Below are 21,571 nucleotides of genomic sequence, written 5' to 3' on the forward strand. Positions count from 1 at the left end.
AGTCTTCTCTCCCCTGGTCCAGAAGGAGAAAATGGGGCCCATTTCTTTTACCCAAGACCTCACCCACTATCTCTCTATCTCCTTCACAGCAGCTCAGGCTCTGTCTTAGGAGTTTCTCAGAAGAAAAGGGGAGCTTGGGAGACTGGAACGGCACAAGGCCAGCCTCCCCAGAATATTTGCAGCCCCTCACTTCTTCTCCACATACACTCCACATACACTCCCCTCCACATGCCCCAAGGGCAGGAGACCCTTAACTACCTCCAAGACAGGCAAAAAGACAGAGCTTTGCCATGTTATTGGGCAAGGAAGAGGTCTAATTGGTGAGTGTGTTCTGCAAGTGGCAAGAGCGAGAAAGCCCAGAAAAGCCAGGATCTGCGGTTGATTGGGGCAGCTGTCCATGGTGCTGAAGCCAGATTAAAGACATACCTTGGTTTCTAGGCACCTTCTACCTAGCCCACACACCAAACCTTGTATAGTAAAGTTTTTTTCATAAGCCCACAGAGAGTCTGGTTCATAGCATACACGCAGTGGGTCGGGAGAGCACTGTTATGAGGATCAAAGGACCCATTCCTAGACTCAGGAGAGGCAAGTGCTGAGTCCACATCACTAAGCAACTTCTAGACAGAAGTAAAGCTTCTGCCCCCACTTCTCCAGAAGTAAAGATCCTGCCCCACTTCCCCAGGAGTAAGACCTCTCACTTCCTGGACACGGAGCAAAGCACAGAGAAGGGCTGACAAACTGGCCATGCTGGAAATAACTTCCCCCAGATCCTTTCACAAAAGCCACTCATTTTAATCCCTAGAACCTTAATGATCATCACTGATTCTTGTGGTTAACACACATTTACTATTATTGATGACGATAGCTACATATACGAAGCATTAAGCCTGGCACTGCATTAGGTGTTTTATGTGTTTTATATATATTATCTCACTTAGTCCTCAAAACAGCTTTCGGAAATCAATACTTTCACCACTCTGGTGTGGATATTGATGGTGGGAGAGGTCAGGGCATGGGATAGGGGAGTGTGGGTAGAGACGATATGCGGACACTCCATGCTTTCTGCTCAATTTTTATCTGGACCTAAAATTGCTCTAAAATATAGTCTATTTTTAAAAAAGCAACCTCTCACCATATCTGTTTTCCAGGTAGCATAACTGAGGTGTTGTAACTTTCCCAGGCTGTCTGACTGCAGAGCCCACAAGCTAACCCACTATGCTACACTGGCTCAGCACATTAGAATCGTCGAAGTGACAGACAGGTGGGTGGGGAAGTATCTAGGAGCGTACGCATGTCAGCAGTGACATTTGATGCATGAACTTGGAGGGAAGAGGTGAAAGCCTAGAAAGCAGAGTATGATAATGAACATTCATAATGTTGACAGTGAGCCATCAAGAAAAGGTTAAATTATGTTCAGGACCCTCTGTTTTAGAACTTAGATAATCGTATAATAAATTTCAGATACAAGTCATCAAAAATGACACGAGGTTAGCATATCTTCCCAGAGAAGCCAGGCCCTGGGGAGAGCAGGATGCCAGCCCCTGCTGGGATAAGCATTGCCCAGGGACCTCTTCTTATACCTGGATTCCTACAAATATCTCAGAATCTGTCATTTCTTTCAAACCCCCGTAGGCTTGAAGGACAAAGAGGTGAGCGTAGGAATCCTCTGGTGAGGGGCTTCAATCACAAGTCAGTGCAGACATGCAGCATCCCCTGGGCCTCTGAGAAGGAAAGAGATCTGGAGCAGGGAAGCCTGGAGGGAGGATCCAAGGCCACCAGCCGCTGGCTTCTCATAGAGTCTCTGGCACACTCCCTGGCTCCTGCCCTCCCCCATCTTCACCTAGGTGTGGGAAATGAGGTTAACTGCAAAACCTAGAACTCACAGGGCATCGAGACCTTCTGATGCAGTGGCTATGGCCAGCTTCCAGGAGAGACAGACAGAGGGTGGCAGGCTCTGACCAGCAGTACGAACACTAGAAACTGACGTCTCTGCTCAGAAACTATCGTCTCAGCATCCCAGTTTACTCAATTCCCCGTTCTCTAGGAGGGGTGTAAATACCCTCCAACTTTTAGGAGGCTCTTGCAGTCCTGCCCTCCCCCAGGGAATGGCTGGGGCGGCCAGGTGCCCTGCTGTCCCGCCTCATCCACTCCACACCCCAGACCAGGAGTCCCCCACCTGTGGGGCTATAGAGCCTCAAGGGCCCTACAGTTGTTGCAGCATCTGGGCATCCTCACTCACCCCAGCACCACCTGCAGACGGAATGACAGTTACGTAGGGCCCTGGGTTCCACCTCTCTGAGCCTTCTTTTCCACAACTGTAAAATGGAGAGTAAGAGTGCTTAACTCAGAGAAGTGCCATGAGGATTTGGTAGGTCAGTTTGCAGCTTAAAACTCAATAAATGGTTATTGCTCTTCTTATTTCTCTCACATAGGTTGTGATAAATAACATAGATATCCAGTTAAAAGAACTGATGGATTCATAAGATCGTGTCTTCAAAGACACGATGTATTTTCTCAGCCACCTCTTAACCATATCCATGTTTTTCTTCTTAGCACTTAGCATAGTTTTAATCAATTGATTGTTCATAGTATTATTTAATGTTTATCTCCTCAATTAAATCATGCATTCCATGAGGCAAGGGCCATGTCTGTTTACTGCCTGTCTAGCAGAAAGGTGGGATTCAATAAATATTTGATGATCATTGTGGCTACTCAAAAGATCAGACTAGCATTTGAGTGGTCCATGACATCGTGACATTAAAAACAGGTCCCCTCCAGGATGAGGCATGAGGCCCGCCACTGTGATCCCACACATGGCTATTGTTCCTCTGTGGAGCCTGTTGTCCAGCAGAGGGCAAAGGCTCTGAGATGGATTCATACCTCCTTGGTGACAGTTTCAGGTGGGAAGGGCCACAGCCCCTAGGGAGGAAAGCTGAACAGCCTCTCCAGCCCTGATTCTGACCATGGTCCACTCTGTCGGCCCACCTCGCCGTTCCGTCATCCCCCCCACTTACCCACTCCTCCACATCTCACAACACCCTCTGCTCTTTCCATCACTGCACCTGTCACATTGCATGTCTGCGAGTCTCTCGCCTCCTGATAATAATAATGACAGCACAGATGTCGGGAAGGATACATCTGCCCTCTGTCTGCCTCCTGGAAGAAGGCTCACCAAGGCGAGGGGACAGGCTATCACTTGAGCCACATCAACAAGGGGGTACAACCACACCACACAGACCAGGTACACAGACACACCCCACCCCCTCACTCCCCACACACCTGCCTAAGTTCACCTTTCATTGCTTTCACCTCCTGCACCAAGCGCACATCCAGAGGCAGAAGCACTCCAGGTCTGATTTCAGCTTGGGGAGCCCAAGGCCTCTGGTCTAACTCTGTACTCCAACTCAAGATGACCAGAGCTCTGTACGGGGGTGGGGGTGGGGAGTCAACCTGGCCAATAGTCCCCATTTTTCATCTTTTATTGTTTGAGAACAAAGCCAGTGTGGAGAAAGAGCAATGGAAACGAGAGCCTTGCTTTTCCAAGTGGGATCAGAGAGGTGTAGGGTTGGTATTGATAGAAATACAGAATCTCAGGTCCCACACCAGACCTGCAGAAAAAGATCCTACATTTAATAAGGTGATTTATTCGCACATTCAAACTGCAAAGCGCTGGATAGAGCCGTGGTTCTCAAATTTGGCTGCCTACTGGAACCATCTGGGGAGGTTTAAAAAATCCTAATACCTGGGCCCCACACCCCAGAGATTCTGATTTCATTAGTTGTGGGTGGAGCCTGGGCACCAGAATATTCCAAAGCTCCCCAGGAGATTCTTAAGTGCAGCCAGTTGCAGAATCCTTTCTACACAAGTGGCCTCTAACACTGTAACCCTCACTCCCCTCACCTGGCCTCCCCAACCCAGGACACCTCCCTTACAATGCCACCTCTTTCTCCAGTCCTTTCTCTCCCAGTATTTCCAGTCCCACTGAATGACTGGTGCTAATCGATACTGACGAAAGTGAGCCTGGTAATGACTGACAGCCTCAATCCTCGAAGTACGCGCATTTTAAAAAGATTCCCGACTCAACTTTCATCAGTGGTGACATCCTATGTGTTTGAGGAACGTAAAGGAAACACTTTGAACAAAGACAACCTTCCTGGTCACCCTAAAATTATTAGCCTTCTCTGTTCAGCCAAACTTACTACTCAGGAAAAGAGCTATTTATAGCATGGGTGAAAGTTTGCTACTAAATTTAGCTGGTTGAGCAAAGTTACCTGTGTATGTATTTATCTGTGTGTATGTATCCAACGTTCTATCTCCTTCCGATACTGTGCTGTTCAGGACGTTTTTGGTTGGAAGGAGAAAGAAGAAAAGGGAAAAGGAGGGTTATGGAGGGAAGAGAGTTGAGCAGTGTGGGACTGACATGTACACTGCTGTATTTTAAACGAATAACCAACAAGGATCTACTGTATAGCACAGGAACGCTGCTCAATCTTCTGTAATAACCTACATGAGAAAAGAATCTGAAAAAGAATAGATATATGTAAAACTGAATCGCTTTGCTGTACATCTGAAGCTGTATACACTGTTAATCAACTGTACTCTGATATAAAATAGACATTTTTTTAAAGGGAGAGAGGAAGAGGGCATCTCAGGAGCCAGAAGCAGGTGCTGGGGGCAATGCTGGGGGTGGCAGCCTCCAAAGGTGACCACCTCCATGAAAGGAAAGAAGTGCCATATCTGATACTTCAAGGTGGCTCTAGTGTTTGTCCCTGCACAAATACACTCCCGTCATCTCATGAGAGGCCATGGGAAGGGTTTAGACACCAAGGGAGGGAGGGGCTGCACCAAGTTTATTTATCAGAGGAGCGGTAGAAGCCAGACCAGAAGCTGGAATCCCACAGGCTCCCAGCCTGCCAGTGCACCTTGGGCTGTACCCTGGAGGGTCAAAGTGCAGGAAAGCAATGGGTAGCAACCCTGCGAGAGCAGAGACCAACTCCCAGGCTCAGGTTCCGTGCAGAGACATCTATGGAAAAGCAAGGGCACCAGAGACAGAAAGACAAGAGTTTAATAAAGAAAAATGGGCCAGAAGAGAAAGAAGTGAAAGAAGCTAGATGAGAGAAAAAGACAAGGAGAGAGGCCAAGACCCCCAGACTGGGGATGAGGCTCTGAGGTGGAGATGGAGCCAGTGCTCGGCTCTGCAGAACAGCGAGAAGCGGCACTGAGTCCGCGTTGCGCCTGACAACCAGCTAAGGTGCAAATGAAAAGAGCTCAGTATGAGAGCCTGCTGGGGCTTCTTGCGAGTGCCGGGCTCTGCCACCTGGCCTCTCTCAGGCAGACCTGCGGCCCGGGGATAATTTGCCCATGGCTGGAGGTGTCAGGCTTGGATGATGAGTGTGAAGCCTGCAGGTGACCTGCCCAGGGGGACACATCCTACGTGACTAATCACCAGGCAGAGGTGGGAATGGAGTCCTGGCACTGCAGCCGTTTCCTGGCAGAAGCAGATCTTGAGTGGAGGGCTGAAGGGAAGGGCTGTCCTCACTCGTGGCCGGGGAGAGAAGGGTTTGGGAGCGAGAAGGACCTGCAGCTTGGATGGCTGCAGGCTAGGGGACAAGACACTTGGAGGTGCAGGCTGCCATCATGGAGGGACAGGGCCACGGGGAATGGTGGTGTACAGGGTGCACAGTCCGTGTTCCCTCGTGCACACAACAGACCCAGCAAACTCCACATGTGAGTTAAGAGTAGAAACTCTGCAGCCAGACTGTTTGGCTTTGAAACCTGGCTCTGCCTCTTACTAACTGGGTGGCTCTGAGCTTGCTACCCAGCCTCTCTATGCCTTGCTTTCTTCTTCTGTAGAGTGAGAATCATAAACAACTGTTCTATGTAGCTCACAGGCTGTCGTGAAGGCTCGATGAGTAAATACGTGTAGAGAGTTCTGATCAGTCCCTCTGGAACGTGGTTAAGTGCCGGGTTATGTGAGCTGGCATCACCCTTGCCACTGATGTTCAGGCAGCTGCTGTGGAATCTGGGCTCTGGGCTGGGGCCTCAGGCCACAGTGACTGGGACAAAAGAAGTTCATGCTTCTGTGGGTTTCCATTCTGCTGGGGGAGAGAGAAAATATGTAGTACAACCCCACACCCGCCAAGCTGATTTCAGAGTCGGATGAGGGCTTTTAAGGGGACAGAACAAGGTCCCACAATGGTGAGTGACTGGGAAGCAAGGAGCAGTCTGTGGTCAGGGTGGTCCGGGTAGGCGACGGGCGGCGGGGAGGTGGGGGGGGTGGGGTGCTGCCCTGTCTGTCCAAGGAGAAGTCAAATGGCGAGTAGGAGGGAGCCAGGCAGAGTGTTGGGGAAGAGCGCTCCAAGCAGAGGCAGCACTTCCCCTGAAGTGGGAAGGAGTGTGAAATGTCCAGGAACGGAAGGAAGGGCAGCGCGGCCGGAACGCCAGGCAGGAGCAAGGACCCGTGCTGGGAACACAGGCAGGGACCAGCGATGAGGGCGTTGAGGGCGTGGCCAGGGGATGGGCTGGGCTCTGCGAGAGGTAAAGAGGGTCAGACAGGAGAGGCATAAGATCTCATTAGCATTTTTCAAAGAGACGTAGCTGCCAGGTGACTGAATTATGGAGGAGCTGGGTAGAGGCAGTGAAAGCAAGCATTGGGCTCTCTTGACAACTGGGAAGTAGATTCTTCGTGGTGAGGAAACTGAGGCTCAAACAGCTGCAAGGAGAAAGGGGTACAAAGAGGGACTAGAGCAGCTACTGTTTATTGACTACTCACATCTGGCAGGCTCTATACCCAGGTACTTGCCCTGTTGCCATTTACAGAAGAGTTTCAGTTGGGAGTCTGAGACCACGCAAATGGTATTGGAACATGGTTAGGCCCTCGAGTCAGGCTGACTGCAAAGCCCGTGCCCTTGGCCCCTGAAGTTGCCCTCTGCTGTTGCTGGGGGTTGGGAGAAGACCCTCGAGGGGGCCTCAGGGTCTGAACACATCCTCAGGGCTCTGTCCTGCTCCAGCCCTAGGATGCCTGTCTACTTCACAGATGGAAACTCCCCACTGTGATGAGAGGAGGGTCATTCAATGTCAGAGGTGGGGCTGGAGGCAGAAAACCTTTATAGTGTGTTTAGATCATTGACCTAAGTCGAGAAGATATCTACCAAATTGTGCTCCTATCAAAAGTTCACTCTGGGAGAAGGAAATGGCAACCCACTCCAGTATTCTTGCCTGGAGAATCCTGTAGACAGAGGAGCCTGGCAGGCTACAGTCCATGGGGTCACAAGAGTTGGACATGACTTAGTGCACTGTCTTACCCCAGAGATCCTGCCACATATACCACAAAAATGAAACATCCCCCAGTGACCTTGGTCCCACTGTTCCAATCACTCCCAGGTGGGAATTCAGGCACATGTCCACAAAGGTCACAGACAACATACATACGGTTCTGTTATGTCCCATATATTACCCTTTCATGTCCCAAGGAAGACATTTTCTCTTAGAGATTTTCATTTAGTGTATCTTTAAAAAATCTTGTGTTAAACTTGCCTCCATCTTTTTCTTGGGTAAGGACAACCCAGAAATGGCCCTTTTGTGTCTGTGATGTTGCCATTCACAGCTTTGATAGGCCTAGTACAATCTTGAGAACAGGGTTGCTGTATGCTGAATGTCAGACGGTAGCTCTTAGCTTTGCCTATCTTAGGTAGTTATGCTGTGCATTTTTTATTGGTGTACCATGTTTGATTTGTCCCTAATACCTTTGAAGTTTTTCTGAGAAATGAAATAATGCAACATGAACTTATTAAAATACATTTTAAGCCTTAAAAAAAAAAAAAAGTTCACTCTGGCTTGATATAATTCTACCATGTAGCCCCAGAACTCAGAATCTGTCTCTTGCAGAAGGCAAGCCCTATAGATTCAAAGCACAACTTTGAGGGTTTTTTTTCTACCTAACATTAACTTTGCAGCTGTGTGAGAAAACCCATCACTGTAGGCCTGTTCAGACATGTTCCCTGAATCACTTCCACTGTCTTCTCCCTGAAAGGGAGCCTTTCCTGATGTCTCTCCATGAAGTTGGCTAGGCCCCCCAGAGACCTTACCTTGGTTTGAGTCATTACTACTGATCAGGGCCTATGCGCTGTGAAGCAACTCAGGAACTTGTGGATGTTTGTGTGGTAGAGTAGCAAATTACTGCTGTCTGGTAGAAAAGATAACGTCAAGGGTTAGTTACCGCCTGTAAGATGTTAATCAGTTTTCTATCTAACTTTGTAATTTTATTTCAATGCTCTCTGTCTTTCACTGATTATAAGCTCTCAGCACCTTAAATGCTCCTTGGAACAACTTTACTGTCCTGCTGGTTTTCTCATTAATGAGTTAAATAATCACAATCACTTTCTATTTGTATGAGAGGCATGTTTCTAACTTTTTTACAGTCATGCTTTGGCAGCAATTTTATCTTCATCTTGCAGATGAGACCCCTGGGGCTGAGAAGAGCTGGTGAACGAGCTCAGTGCACGGAGCCAGCAGGTGTGGAGGCAGGATTTGGATGCCCCTCGGTCTGATGCCAAAACCCCTGCAGGTCTCATAGGGCATCTGAGCTGACAAGTGCCTTCTTAGAATGATCTGATAAAACCCCTGCATTTTACAGGAGACCCTGAGACCAAAGGGAGAGAGAAGACTTGCTCGCAATCAGGCACTGCTAAGGAGAAAGGGCACCTTCAGCCGAAAAGATGTTTCTCCTTTAACTGCTGCCTCGTCATCTTTCGTGTGCTCCATCCTGGCCACCCACAGGGAGCAAGAAAGAGTGCCTGCCCCACAAGGGACTCACCCAGCTGCGGGACCAGTGAGGCCTCTCCAGCACAGAGCCAGTCCTCAGAGTGTCAGGCAGGGCTCTGACCCGAGTCCATAAGGGCCCTGAGGACCAGAGAGGGGCTGCCAAGGTTTGTGCACCCCTGGAATTGAGAGCAAGTTTCACCTATGCGCACAGTGCATCAGATTCTCAAAGGGATAGGGCTCCAAACAGATTACGAATCCTGCTTTAAGACTATCTGTAGAAGGTCCCTCTTGGAGAAGGCGATGGCACCCCACTCCAGTACTCTTGCCTGGAAAACCCCATGGACGGAGGAGCCTGGTAGGCTGCAGTCCATGGGGTCGCGAAGAGTCGGACATGACTAAGCGACTTTCTTTTCCCTTTTCACTTTCATGCATTGGAGAAGGAAATGGCAACCCACTCCAGTGTTCTTGCCTGGAGAATCCCAGGGACGGCGGAGCCTGGTGGGCTGCCATCTATGGGGTCGCACAGAGTTAGACACTACCGAAGTGACTTAGCAGCAGCAGTAGAAGGTCCCTGTTAGAAGCAACAGAGCTACCCGAAGGAAAACACATTAACCTCTACGCGTGTGTACAGTTGGCCTGCTGAAGTGGACCTGGCGGCCATGAGAACAATGCAGTCCAAAAGTTATTTTTTGGGGGGTTGCCATTCTCACATTTTATTCTTTTTAATATATATTTATTTATTTGAATTGGGGCATTTCATAGGTTAAGCACCTGAAAGGCTCAGAATCTCTACAATTGCATGTGAGAGTCTCAGGCCTAGAGACACATGGACGCCACTCTGGTGGCTCAAGAGCAGCCAAGGCCCAGAGGGTCTTGCCCAGCACAACGGGACATCAGCTCCCTGAGGTGGGGGTGCTGGTCTGTTTGTTGATCAGTTATCCTGGCGTCCAGAAGAGAACTGATATATTCTCAGCAAATTTGTATTGTTCAATACATATTTGAACAGGCCTAGTGCAAAGCCCCAAAATAACAAGATTAAGCCAGGCCAAGTGCAAGACCCCAAAATAGCAAGATTAAGAGCAACTAACACTTAGTGAGCCCTTTGCTATCTTTCAGGCTTTACCTACCCCCTCTCATTCATTCCCACAATGACTCCCCACGGTTGCTGTTCTATGGGAGCTCTGTTTCACACATGAGGAAAGTGAGGTTCAAAGAGGTTTGGTGATTTTCCCAAGGTCACGTAGTTGGGGAGCCCACCCCACAACCTGAATCAGATGTGTCTTAATCCAGATCTTAACCAGCACACAAAGACTCCTGCCCTTCCTGGATTCATGGGAGAACTGGCAGAGGAAAGAACCAAAGCAAAGAGAAAGAAAACCATTAATTGGAGACTTCCCTGGGGTAGTCCAGTGGCTAAGACTCTGAGATCCTAATTCAGGGGGTCTAGGTTCAATCCCTAGTCAGGGAACTAGCCCCTGTATGCTGCAACTAAAGGTCCCCCATGCCACAGCTAAGACCCAAAGCAGCCAACTAAATAAAATAAATACTTTTGAAAAACAATATGAACCGTAAGATCCCAATCAAAAACAGAAAACTGTTACGTGTAATGAGGAGAGGGCAGTGCAGTGGTCAGAAGACATGATCTGTTTTGCAAAGCTCCGCTGGGACACAGTTTACAAGACCCGGGAAGGCAGTAGCAGAAAGGGAAGGGGGACTAGCAGCAAGATGTGGCGGAGGCTGCCGTGGTCTCCAGCCAAAACCCACTCTCCCCCTTTTCCTTCTGTTAAAACTGATTTTTGGGGGGCATCAATGTGCCAAGAAAAAAACATACATTTCCTTCTTCCCCTGCAAGCAGGGATGGCCAAGAAGAGGTAAGCAGAAGTTGTTTAACGAAAAAGCTTCCAGAAAATCTCTGTAAAGAAGGCTGACTCATTTGGTAAAGGTTTCCTTTGTATCCTTGCTTCCCCTCTTTTCTCCTTTTCTCTGCCTAGAACCCATATGAGATGAATAGAGCTTCAGCAGCCATACTGAATAATGAGGTGACCTTAAGGATGGAGGATGAAGCCCAAGAATGTTGGCGCAAAAGACAGAAGGATCCTTGGACCTTGACTCCTAGCTGACTCTGTGCTGCCATAGTTTTATATGAGAAACCTCTATATCTAATTTAATCCATTTTTTCCTTTTCTTTCTTTTTTTTTAAAAAATTTTCTCCGGGTCGCCGGCCCACCTCTGCGATCTCTGCTGCGGTGGGAGAGGTGGTCGGGAAAGTAGGTACCTTTGGCTGACCTACTGGCTGCGCCACTTCTGTCCGCTCCGAGGCGGGAAGCGCCTATTCCCCAGGACATCAATGCAAGCCTGAATAAGAAAAAGAATTTCTCCCTCCTAAGCCATGGCATATCAGTTGTACAGAAATACCACATTGGGAAACAGTCTTCAGGAGAGCCTGGATGAGCTTATACAGTCTCAACAGATTACCCCCCAACTTGCCCTTCAAGTTCTACTTCAGTTTGATAAGGCTATAAACGCAGCACTGGCACAGAGGGTCAGAAACCGCGTCAACTTCAGGGGCTCTCTAAATACATACAGATTCTGCGATAACGTGTGGACTTTTGTATTGAATGATGTTGAATTCAGAGAGGTGACAGAACTTATTAAAGTGGATAAAGTGAAAATTGTAGCCTGTGATGGTAAAAATACTGGCTCCAATACTACAGAATGAATAGAAAAAAGAAATGGCTTTTTAATGCCATCCTGTTACTGTTCATCGCTTTTTGAAGAGAAGCATAGAAGAGACTTTTTTTTTATTTATTCTAACATTGCAGAAATGACTACTCTGTGCTATACTATCAGAGAATTCCAATAGAAAGAAGCTCATAAGTCTGTACCCTCTTTATTATACAGCATGAAGAAACAGAACTTTTTTTTTAATGACAAATCAAACATTGTTGCCTTCCTAGGAGTATTCTTTAATAAATTCATTTTAAAACTCAAAAAAAAAAATAAAATAAAAAAATAAAAAATTTTCTGTTCTGATGAGCCAAACCCAATCCTTCCAACTGGTACAGAAATCCAGTTGACCTTTGAGGATGTCAGGAGAAGTGTGAAGCACTCGGCATTACATCTGTAGAAAACATCAGATGGAGAGTCTGCTGAGCTGACCACAGCAAAGAAGCCAAGTCCTGAGATGAGGGGAACACGCCTCCTTCCCACCCCAGACTCTCTCAGGGCGGGAAACAAGGAAGGATGGGAACACACGTGCAAAAGGTGACGCTGAAACAGGAGTGATGCCAGAGACTCAGAGACGAAGACTTCCAGAAGGTGACAGAAACCACCCGGGGCAGACTGACCCAGCACCGAGACAGTCAGTCACTGTGCTTCCGCAGAAGTGGCAGCTGGGTGGGGCGCAATGCCCCAGAGGGTCCTCTTCTTTCTAGCTGAAAGAAAGGCCGAGGCTCCAGGGCACGCTGACCTGTGGGACTATTTCTAAGCAGCAAAGATCTAGGACTAGTGCTGGAGTCAGAATCTCCAGGACTACAGCCAGGTCAGAATTAGAAAAAGATGCCCCTTCTTCAAGACACTTCCATTTACTTGGAAATTGTCAAGATAAATACACTAATTTACATCTATGATGTGGATGTGTCCCTTAGAGATGGCACCCTTGAGCAGTGTACAGCCTGTACAACTGTGCACAATGATTTTACATACATATCTCTCTGGTCCCACTGCACCTGTACTGACCTGCTGAATGTTATGCTCCTAAGGATGTCCCAGGCTTATTGAACGATGATTGCATGAGACCATGTGGACCCCAGTTAAGAAAGCAGGAGACATTCCACGCTAAAAAAAGGTATAATGCCAAATTCAGGTGGCTTTGTTAAATGTCATTCGTAAGGAAAACACAGCTGTGTGGAGCTGGTAACAGCTACACTAAGAACCAGAAATCATCGTATTTCTTGTCCACGACTGTGATAAAGACCAAGCACAGGCCCTAGGCAGAAATCATAGTCTAATAAAAATTTGTTTGCTGCGTAAATGTATAACAAAATAAATGGGGGTGTGACTACCTCAGAATTTTATTATAATTAATTAAAGCTACTTTGTGTCATTTTATTGGCTTATTTTTTCCCATGGAGGAAGAACTTTTACAATTTATGGAACTATTGTAAATAAACAAATAAATATATTTCCATAAATAAATTATTCAAACCTTAATTCCCTGTCCCACCTGCCAAAAAATAAAACTCCAAATTAAACTGCAGCCGGGCTTTCCAGCCAGGGTCCAGCTTACCACACTTGAACGCTGTTCTCACGCCAACCACCATTCCCCACAGAAGGTCCCTCTGCTGGAGTCCCCTTGCTCTCCATACCCCGTTGCCCCTTGTGTCGTCTCACACCTTCTGATGCCAACTCTGGGACCAGAGAGGAGAGGTTAGCATGTCCGGGATGGAGGAGAGGCGGGACTGAATCAAGTGCCGCTGAGATTCGTAGCAAGCAGCAGGGTGTCCCCAGACAGTACTAAGTGGCTCCTGACAGCAGCACCCAGGACAGAGGCAAGACACCGTCCCGTGGCAGGAAGAGAAGCTACAGCAGTACTTGGCGAACTGGCGCTTGTTCCGGGCACGATATTGGGCATGAAGCTGAAATTACCCCGATTCGGAGGCCTTTTTTAATAGAGACCACATTAGCTGCAAGACCTGGGGTGAGTCCCTCTGCCGCTCTGGGTCTCAGTGTCCCCACCGGCCAAGTGAGGGTCCTGACTAATCTGTGGGTAATGCTTCTCCAGCCGCAGTTCCCTGGGGTCTTAGTCACAGGCGGCCCCCGTGGGTCTAGGGTGGGCATGAGAGTCTGCATTGCTGACAAGCTCAGACATCTCTCCTGGACCTGGCCTGGAGCTTCTGCTTCATTCCTACGGGCCAAGCACAGAAAGAACCCCTCACCCTCAGTGAAGCTGGCCGCTGACCCCTCTCCGGTCACTACCCCAGTGCCCATTAGATTTCAGCCAGCAGACAAAACAGCCAGCTGTGGACAGAACCCAGGGACCCAACCAGCTGCCTTCTGCTTCTTCTTTTCCAAACAAAATTTGATCCGTCAGTGTTTTTTAAAGTCACAGAACAGAAAAGAAGTATTTCCTTCATATCCATCTCTGCTTCCCACTCACCACTTGCCAGAAACTAGCCTTGAAGTCTTCCTGTCATTTTCCCCCAGCCCCCGCACCTGTCACTCGAGGCTGACAGGGTCCCTCCAGCTCCCCCTGCCCTCCCCACTGCTCTCCAGCTCACCTCTGGCGGAGCCAGCTTGCCAGGCTTATTTTTAACAGCTCTGATTGAAGCTGGGATCCCGCTGACATTTACACTCCCTCATCATTATCAGCTCCAAGCTTCCAGCAGCCAAGCTAAAAAGGCTTCGCAGAGCGCAGAGTGGGAGGGGCCGGGAATGAAATGTCAGCGGCTCTGCACTGGCACCACCACCTCTTGGGGAGCTGTCCCCCACCTGCCCGCTGCACGGCCCACTCTCCCCAGTTTGACCGTGATGGGCGGGGGAGGGGGTGGGGATGGAGAGACGGAGAGCCTCTGCCCCACACCAGCCCAGCACAAGGCACCAGAGATCTCTTGTTCTGGTGACCACATTTTCTCTCCCAAGAATCAGGCCACGTGGTGTGACTTAGAAATGCACAGAGGTGAAAAGATGCACAGAGGCAGAAAAATTAAATCCCATTTAGTTGTGTGTTTAATGAGAGCCACCAACAAGCTGGGTGGTTTTATCCTCATTCAGACAAAAGCTGAACTTACAGCCTCTGTGCTTCTCTCTTGAGTTCTGGAATACTCGGAGCTCTGTTTCCTCATCTCCAAAAGGGGATAACCCTTCCCTCTCATAGGGTTCCTGGGAGGATTAAATGAGAACAGGCAGTGGTGGCCGCAGCCAGGCTCCACCCCAGCATCCCACCTCCCACAGCCGGTCCTCTCCCCGAGGAGTCGCCCTCAGCCTACATATCAGACATCAAACACTACAACCACAACTCATCCTTCGAGCTGCTGAACTGCTGAGCCTCAGAAAGAAGAGATGTGAGAGCGGGGAGTGCCTTGATTCTCCCTTGTCTCTGAAGAAATCCATGGTTGTGTTTAATGTCTGCTCAGCAAGGTCAGAGTTCATGGAAACGTGTCTGACTCACCACTAAATAATTTACTCCTGGGTCATAACAGCAATAATTTTTACAGAGAAAGCATTTCCAACTCAATGCACTAAAATGCCAGTTGATTAAGATGGTGGGGGTGGGGAGGGGTTAGGAGGTGAGAACCAGGATCGTGCCGACGCTTTCATTGGGAGGAGAAATTAACTGTTAAAAGCCCTGGAAGGACACACACCACTTAGATTTCTTTTCAGTTAGTTTGTTTGTCAATAATGTCTCGCCCCTATGGACTAATAAAAAGGCAAACCTGGAAGATTTTGATATTGGATATCTTAAAATACTAAAAAACTTTCTGTCCATCTCAAGGAGCTGCCTCCAGGAAGTCTTCCTAGATTTACCTTACTCTGAGCATTCAAGATAACTTTGCAATCTTGAAGTACTTTGCTGTATGTATGATCTGGCCCGCAATCCACTGCCTCTCAAGCCAAACATTAAACTTCTTATTGTTTCTAGCATTTGAGGAGGGCCTTTGCCAGACACTGTCCATGGGCAGCCACTGGCCTTGTCCCTCTCTGTCATTCCCTTGAAGAGAGCTGGCAGGCTGTACTTGGCTTGTTCAAAGCACTGCCTTCCAACCACTTCCAGACACACAGCTGCGATCACCAGCCTAACAATTTTGTTAAATTGTCATTTTAATATTACCATTTCAAGCGAATCAGGCAGCCCAGTTTATAGTTCAATTTGCAAAATTCTGTTCACACTGCCAGCTATCAAGTCTCTGGCAAAGCCAAGAGCCCTGAACTGTCATAGCTAGAACAACTATTCCCGGAGTGCCTTCCACATGAAAACAGTGATGTTCCCAATACCTAGGAATGCCGGATCTCTCCCTGGGTGCCATACATCATCATGTCGCATCCTCAGGAGAGCCCTACAGTTAATTCAATGCCAGGACTGTCCCACAGAGCTGGTGTGTGATGAGGAGCACGCCTGGTACCCAGGGACCCTCTTGAACACCAGCGTGGGGAACTTGGACTCGAGCCAACAGCAATGAGGAAAGCTGGGGAGTTCTGAAAACGAGTGACTGGATGGGAATGATGCCTTTGGAAGGTGATGCCTTGAAAGGATGGCTGTGGGTAGCAGAGGGCCCAAGGGGGAGGGACCACCTGGGAAGCCACAGTGGTCTTAAAGCACGAGGATGGGGATCCCAGCTTGGAGGACCTGATTTCTCCTGGATGTGAAAGCTTTCTGGGCGACAGACCAACACAGCCATGAGCTCTGGAACTGGCTTCGCTAAGTGGCCCTGGGCAAGCAGTTCATGTCTCCGGTTTCCTGAGCACTGAGACAAGGGCTCATGCTACAGCCCCAGGAAGGGGCTGCCAAGGGACTGAATAAGCTCCTGTGTGTGTAGCACGGAGCCCAGCGCCTAGCTCGCAGCACCACTGGCTCACCGCACGTTGCCAGAAACAGGCGGGCAGGCGGGCCTGGCAGCGCAGCGACTGCCCCTCCACCAGGCAGCAGGGTATGTGTGACGGGGCTAAGGCGAGCAGTCTGGGTGAGCAGGCCTGATCTGGGGGTGACCGGGGGAAAGGAAAGGCAAACGTCAGGGGAGGCCACGAGATCTCCCGGGAGGACTCACAGAAGGAAGCAGAGTACAGGCATCGCCGCATAAGTTAGGTATTCGGAGTGGGCGCTTCAACCTTGTCTTTAACGTCTCCTTTTCAAGCAAATCTGAACACTCCTTGGGTGCTGCCCTGACCCCGGAGTGGGGAAGGCAAGCTCAGAAGGCGAGGGGAACTCTGGCAGCCCCTTGCCTGGAGGAAGCAAGACCTCAGGCGGTGGCCCTGCAGCCTCTGGTTGCCAGGAAATGGAATTTATACATGAAAATCAGGAGAGGAGCAGCCCCGGGCACCTCAGTCACGGCTCTGACAGAACTCACAGCTAATTTGAAAGCTCTATTGGAGTCTTAGGTTGAAAAGCCATTTAATAATTAAATGCCTTATCTGTATTTAAATTCTTCTGACAATGTATACTTAGAGTATGGCCAGAGAACCAATTTTCTCACTTCCATCCTCCTATAAGACACAATATTTGAATCCAGGCATCTCCCCCATTGACGATAAGTGAGATTCTGTCACTCAATTTGTATTGGGAGTATTTCAGCATCAGGGGGACTCTTCATCCAGGTTCTTGGATTGGATGCATCACCGAGACCCCGACTCAAAAGTAAGGTGATGTGAACACGGCCCTTCACAAATCACTGAGCTGGGGCAGGGCGGGCAGGGAGTGGGGGGAGGAAGCCCTCAGCTTAATGGGGTGGTCTGGGGAGGGGCAGTGGGATCTGCTCCCCTGAATGGAGCCAGAAGGTGTACAAGGTCTGCAGAGCAAGAATAAAATTCTATAAATAATAAAGCATGTATTTAAATAATAATAAGAGAAAGTGAAAATGAAATGAAAGTTGCTCAGTCGTGTCCGACTCTTTGTGACCCAATGGGCTATACAGTCCATGGAATTCTCCAGGCCAGAATACTGGAGTGGGTAGCCTTTCCCTTCTCCAGGGGATCTTCCCAAACCAAGGATCAAACTCAGGTCTCCCGCACGGCAGGCAGATTTTTTTACCAGCCGAGCTGAAGCCCAAGAATACTGGAGTGGGTAGCCTATTCCTTCTCCAGCAGATCTTCCTGACCCAGGAATCAACCCGGGGTCTCAGGTGGATTCTTTACCAACTGGGCTATCAGGGAAGCCCAATAATAAGAGAAATCATAATGAAAGATGGTCTGCTTTTCATTTCTGCAATTCTAAAGAACTGCAGTTCTAAAGAATGTCAGTGATAACAGACCTCTCCCCACTAAGGCAGCTCCTGCCGCCACCCCCTCAGCATGTGCTGACTTGGCCTTAGGGACCATGAGCCCACGTGGCCTGGAAGCCACAGGGCTCCCGGGCTGCTCAGGGAGGGGAGAGGGGACCACCGGTTTCGAGGGAAGAAGGGAACTGTGCTGCTGTGTATTTCAAGGATGGACAGACACGGGCTGGGTTTGGTCCTATGAGCGTGTTCCGCCCGCCCTGCAGGAGCAGTGGACTGTTAAAGGAGGTGACCTCGGGGCTCCCCTGGTGGCTCAGATGATAAAGACAGTCCCCAACACTCTTTCCCCAGCAGCAGCTTCCCAGGAGGTCCCACCAGGTAACCAAACAAGAAAGACACCATAGGTCTCCTTAGGAACCACTTCCAAGGCCCCCCAGTAATCATTCTAACGAGCTTCCAACTCTCCCTTGCAAACTGCTTCATTTTCACAATAATCATGCTCTTCTTTTCTCCTCTAAACCTTCATTTTAGTGCATCTGACCAGAACAGTGAGATCTCCAAAGCAAGTCAGACAGTGATTTCCTCACAAAGTGCAACCAACGCCCTCGATTAATGAACCCTCTGGGAATGAAGTTCCTCCTAACAAAGACACCATTAAAATCAAAGCTGACTCACACAGCCCCGATGTGTTTGTCACCCACTCATAACCAGTTAAGGGGTGTGCACAGTGGGGGTGACGTGGGCATCCCAGAGAGGGGCAGGCTCTAGCCACTCCTGGCTACTGAAGGAAGGAAAGGAGCAAGCTGTGGGTGAATCTGCAAGAGTATTCCAGGCAGCCGGAACAGCTGGTGCAAGGGCCCTGAGGCAGGAGCACCCTTGCTGTTCAAGGGAAGGCAAGGAGGTGAGGGTGGCGGAAGTGGGAAAGGGGGAGGGTGGTTGGAAGGTAGAGACTTTGGCTATCAGGCTAAAGGAAGTAGGAAGCCCTCAGAGGGTTCTCAACCAAAGAGCAACTTTGATTTAGAAAGTGATGCACTTAAGGTACTACGAACAGTACCTTGCACAGAGTTCAGTAAACATCACCCTCTAAATTTCTACCTGGTTACCAAACATCTACAAACATATATACCACTTAAAGCCCTTCAGTGTCACCCCTCTGGCTACTGATGTGTCCCAGATCCTTCTGTCTGGGACTCCAGTCTTCAATAAGGCCCAGTGCACATACCACCCACCACCCCAACACACCTGCGCAGCTGCAAACTCACTCCGCCTAAACCTGCACACCTTTCTTCTTCTTTGCTTTCACCTTTCTATGCCATTTCCTTCCTCCAGGAGGCCCTCTCCTCTCAGCATCTCCTAACACCCTCCTCAATGTCATATCCATCTCAAAGGACACCTCCTCCATGAAGGCTTCCCAGATGAATGTCATGTCCCCAGCATCAGCCAAGCACACCATGCCACTCACGGACCTTTTCATCTTTGGTTCTGCTCTTATCCTCCCACCGAAGGCCACCTCCAGCCCCTGCCACCACTCATAAGAAAGTTACCTACTAAGTTCTCTGCAGGATTCAACCAAGGCACTGAATATACCATTACAGAAGTCAGCGGGTAATACAACAAAAGCCCAGCCCCTATTTGCCCTGCTCCTCTTGACAGAGACACGTCCAAAACTCAGCCAGGCTGTGCAGGGAGCAGAGTTGGCCTCTCCTGGCCTGTCCAAGGGGCTCGTGTAATTTCAAATGGAAATGGGGGAGGTGGGGGCATTCCTCTTTCTTAACACACAAACGCTCAATAGACAAAATAAATCTAACTGCTCAGTTCTGTTTGCCAGTCAAGCCCGAAGGCTTTGGCCCCTCTGTGACCACAGACGCAGGTATGTCACGAGATAAAAACAGCCACAGTAAAGAGGAGGAGATCAAAGACCCTGCTCAACACCACGCACACACAAAAGTCGAGCATGGCTACCTGGCCACATTCACGCTCTTGTGTCTGGAGAAAGGGCCGCCTTCACACCCAGGGGTCAAGGAGCAGGTCAGAACCCACTGCTGTCCTTGCAAGGTCAGCAGTGGGAGCCCTTTGGCCACAGCAGAGGCCTCCAGCAACTGAGGGGAGTGAAGGCGGGGGACATGGCTTGCCGCCCCCGCCTTTATCAGACTTACTGAAGAGCCTTGAACTCCCACGTGGTTTGCTGAAGCAGGCGGGAGAGATGTCAGATTAAACGGGGGTCAGAGTCTTCTAGATGACTGCTTACCCAGAGGCAGATAAATCACAGGCCATACAGCAGCCTCTGGAGGGTCTGAAGTAAGGGACTCAGGGTGAGAACAGGGTCAGGACTGCTGAAGTGTCGTCACCCAGGCCTCTCTGGGAGGCTCCCACTCCTCTCTCTCAAGCCATCTCACCAGCTTAGTTCCTGCGGGGGGCCAAGAACACAACAGACAACCAGCCAGGGAGGCAACGAGCACCCAGAATCTGATCCAAGACAAGGGCACACGCAGATGGCTCCCAGGTCCCATAACTGGCACCTATGATGGACACCCAGTGGGTTTTCTTCTGCCCTGGCTTTGTCCACAGCATCAGCTCACCCTGCTTCCCAGTGAGAATACCAATTTTTTTTGCCTGGGGATCCACCTTTCACGGTCAGTCAGAGATGAACCCACTCCCAACTCCAGGGTTGCCCTGTTATTTCTCTGTCAAGGTGGCCAGTTTGAGATGACTATAAAACACTTCACAGCCAATATGATAGATTCTATGAGACTTCTGGGACAGAAGCTATCATTCTCTCTTGGTGGACCTGGAACTAAAGGCAGGAGCTTCTGCAGCCATCTCAGAACATGAATGGAGAAAGTGCTGAGAACGGGGTTAATGTGAAAGAGATTAGCGGAGGGAGGGAGAAAGACAAAGGGTGAATGAAGGGATGGGGCCCCCAATTCAAACTGAAGTCTTCTGACTCCAAAGGAGGGAAAGAAGTTCAAAGGCATTGAGTGGGACTTCTCTGGGGGTCCAGTTGTTAAGAATCTGCCTGCTAATGCAGGGTTCAATCGTTAGTCCAAGAAGACTCCACATGCCAAGGGGCAACTAAGCCTGGGCGCCACAGCTCCTGAAGCCTGCATGCTCTAGAGCTCGTGCTCTGCAACAAGAGAAGCCCCTACTACGAGACCCCCTGCACCACAACTAGAGAGCAGATCCCACGCGTCACAACTAGAGAAAGCCCTCGTGAAGCAACAAAGATCCAGAGCAGCCAAATAAACACACAAAATTTTAAAAAGAAAACTTATCACTCAAAAAAAAAAATAAAGGCATTGAGTATTTATTGCTGGGCACAGTGCAAATTTTATTGCATTTAATATCCATAATAACTCTGTGAGGTAAGCCTTATTTCCCTCTTTATTTGTAAACAAGTAAACTTGTAAAGAGGTTTTTAAACTGGCCTAGGTCAGCCAATTCACAAGAAGCAAAACCAGAGGGCACCCTCTCAAGCTTTGTGCTTTGGGTTCCACCTCAGGGCAAACAGGCCAGAGCTCAGAAGCAGCTGCAGTCCTCCGGAGTTCACATTTTGATAATGGAGCCGGAATAAGGCTGCCAATGAAATGTCTGCTCCAGGGGCTAACAACGGGCAGACAAACGCTCCGGGAGAGAAATGCCAGGTCTGCTGGGATATGCCTCAGAAAGATCTCTCGGGGCTGTGGAAACCTGCAGTAGAGCAGCTGATATATGTCGCGCGCGCAGCCATCCTGGGGAAGCATGCAGAGTGGCAGGAATCTAAACTTTCCAAGCAGCAGTGACTCTGCTACCAGTTACCATGCAGGGGGAAGCTCTGAGAGTCCTCCAGGGCGACTGCCAAGGACACAGGTCTAAAGCCGGAAACGGCTCAAAGCAGTGACCCC

General features: G+C 49.3%; 2 protein-coding genes across 3 annotated transcripts in view; one reads left to right on the top strand and one right to left on the bottom strand.

Moving 5' to 3' along the window:
* SLIT1 (slit guidance ligand 1) overlaps nucleotides 1–21,571 on the bottom strand; it is a 174,502-nt gene that overhangs the window by 72,352 nt on the left and 80,579 nt on the right. The window lies entirely within an intron of this gene.
* Nucleotides 10,976–11,536, top strand: LOC114110262 (transcription initiation factor IIA subunit 2). The gene has a single exon (XM_027960262.3). The coding sequence runs from the start codon at nucleotides 11,153–11,155 to the stop codon at nucleotides 11,480–11,482; it is 330 nt and encodes a 109-aa protein (XP_027816063.1). The 5' UTR covers nucleotides 10,976–11,152; the 3' UTR covers nucleotides 11,483–11,536.

This window comes from Ovis aries, chromosome 22 (genome assembly GCF_016772045.2).
Source record: "Ovis aries strain OAR_USU_Benz2616 breed Rambouillet chromosome 22, ARS-UI_Ramb_v3.0, whole genome shotgun sequence".
Classification (NCBI taxonomy): domain Eukaryota; kingdom Metazoa; phylum Chordata; class Mammalia; order Artiodactyla; family Bovidae; genus Ovis; species Ovis aries.

What these genes read in the sequence shown, in the direction of transcription:
- LOC114110262 (XM_027960262.3), top strand. Translation starts at nt 11,153, where the DNA reads ATGGCATATCAGTTGTACAGAAATACCACATTGGGAAACAGTCTTCAG.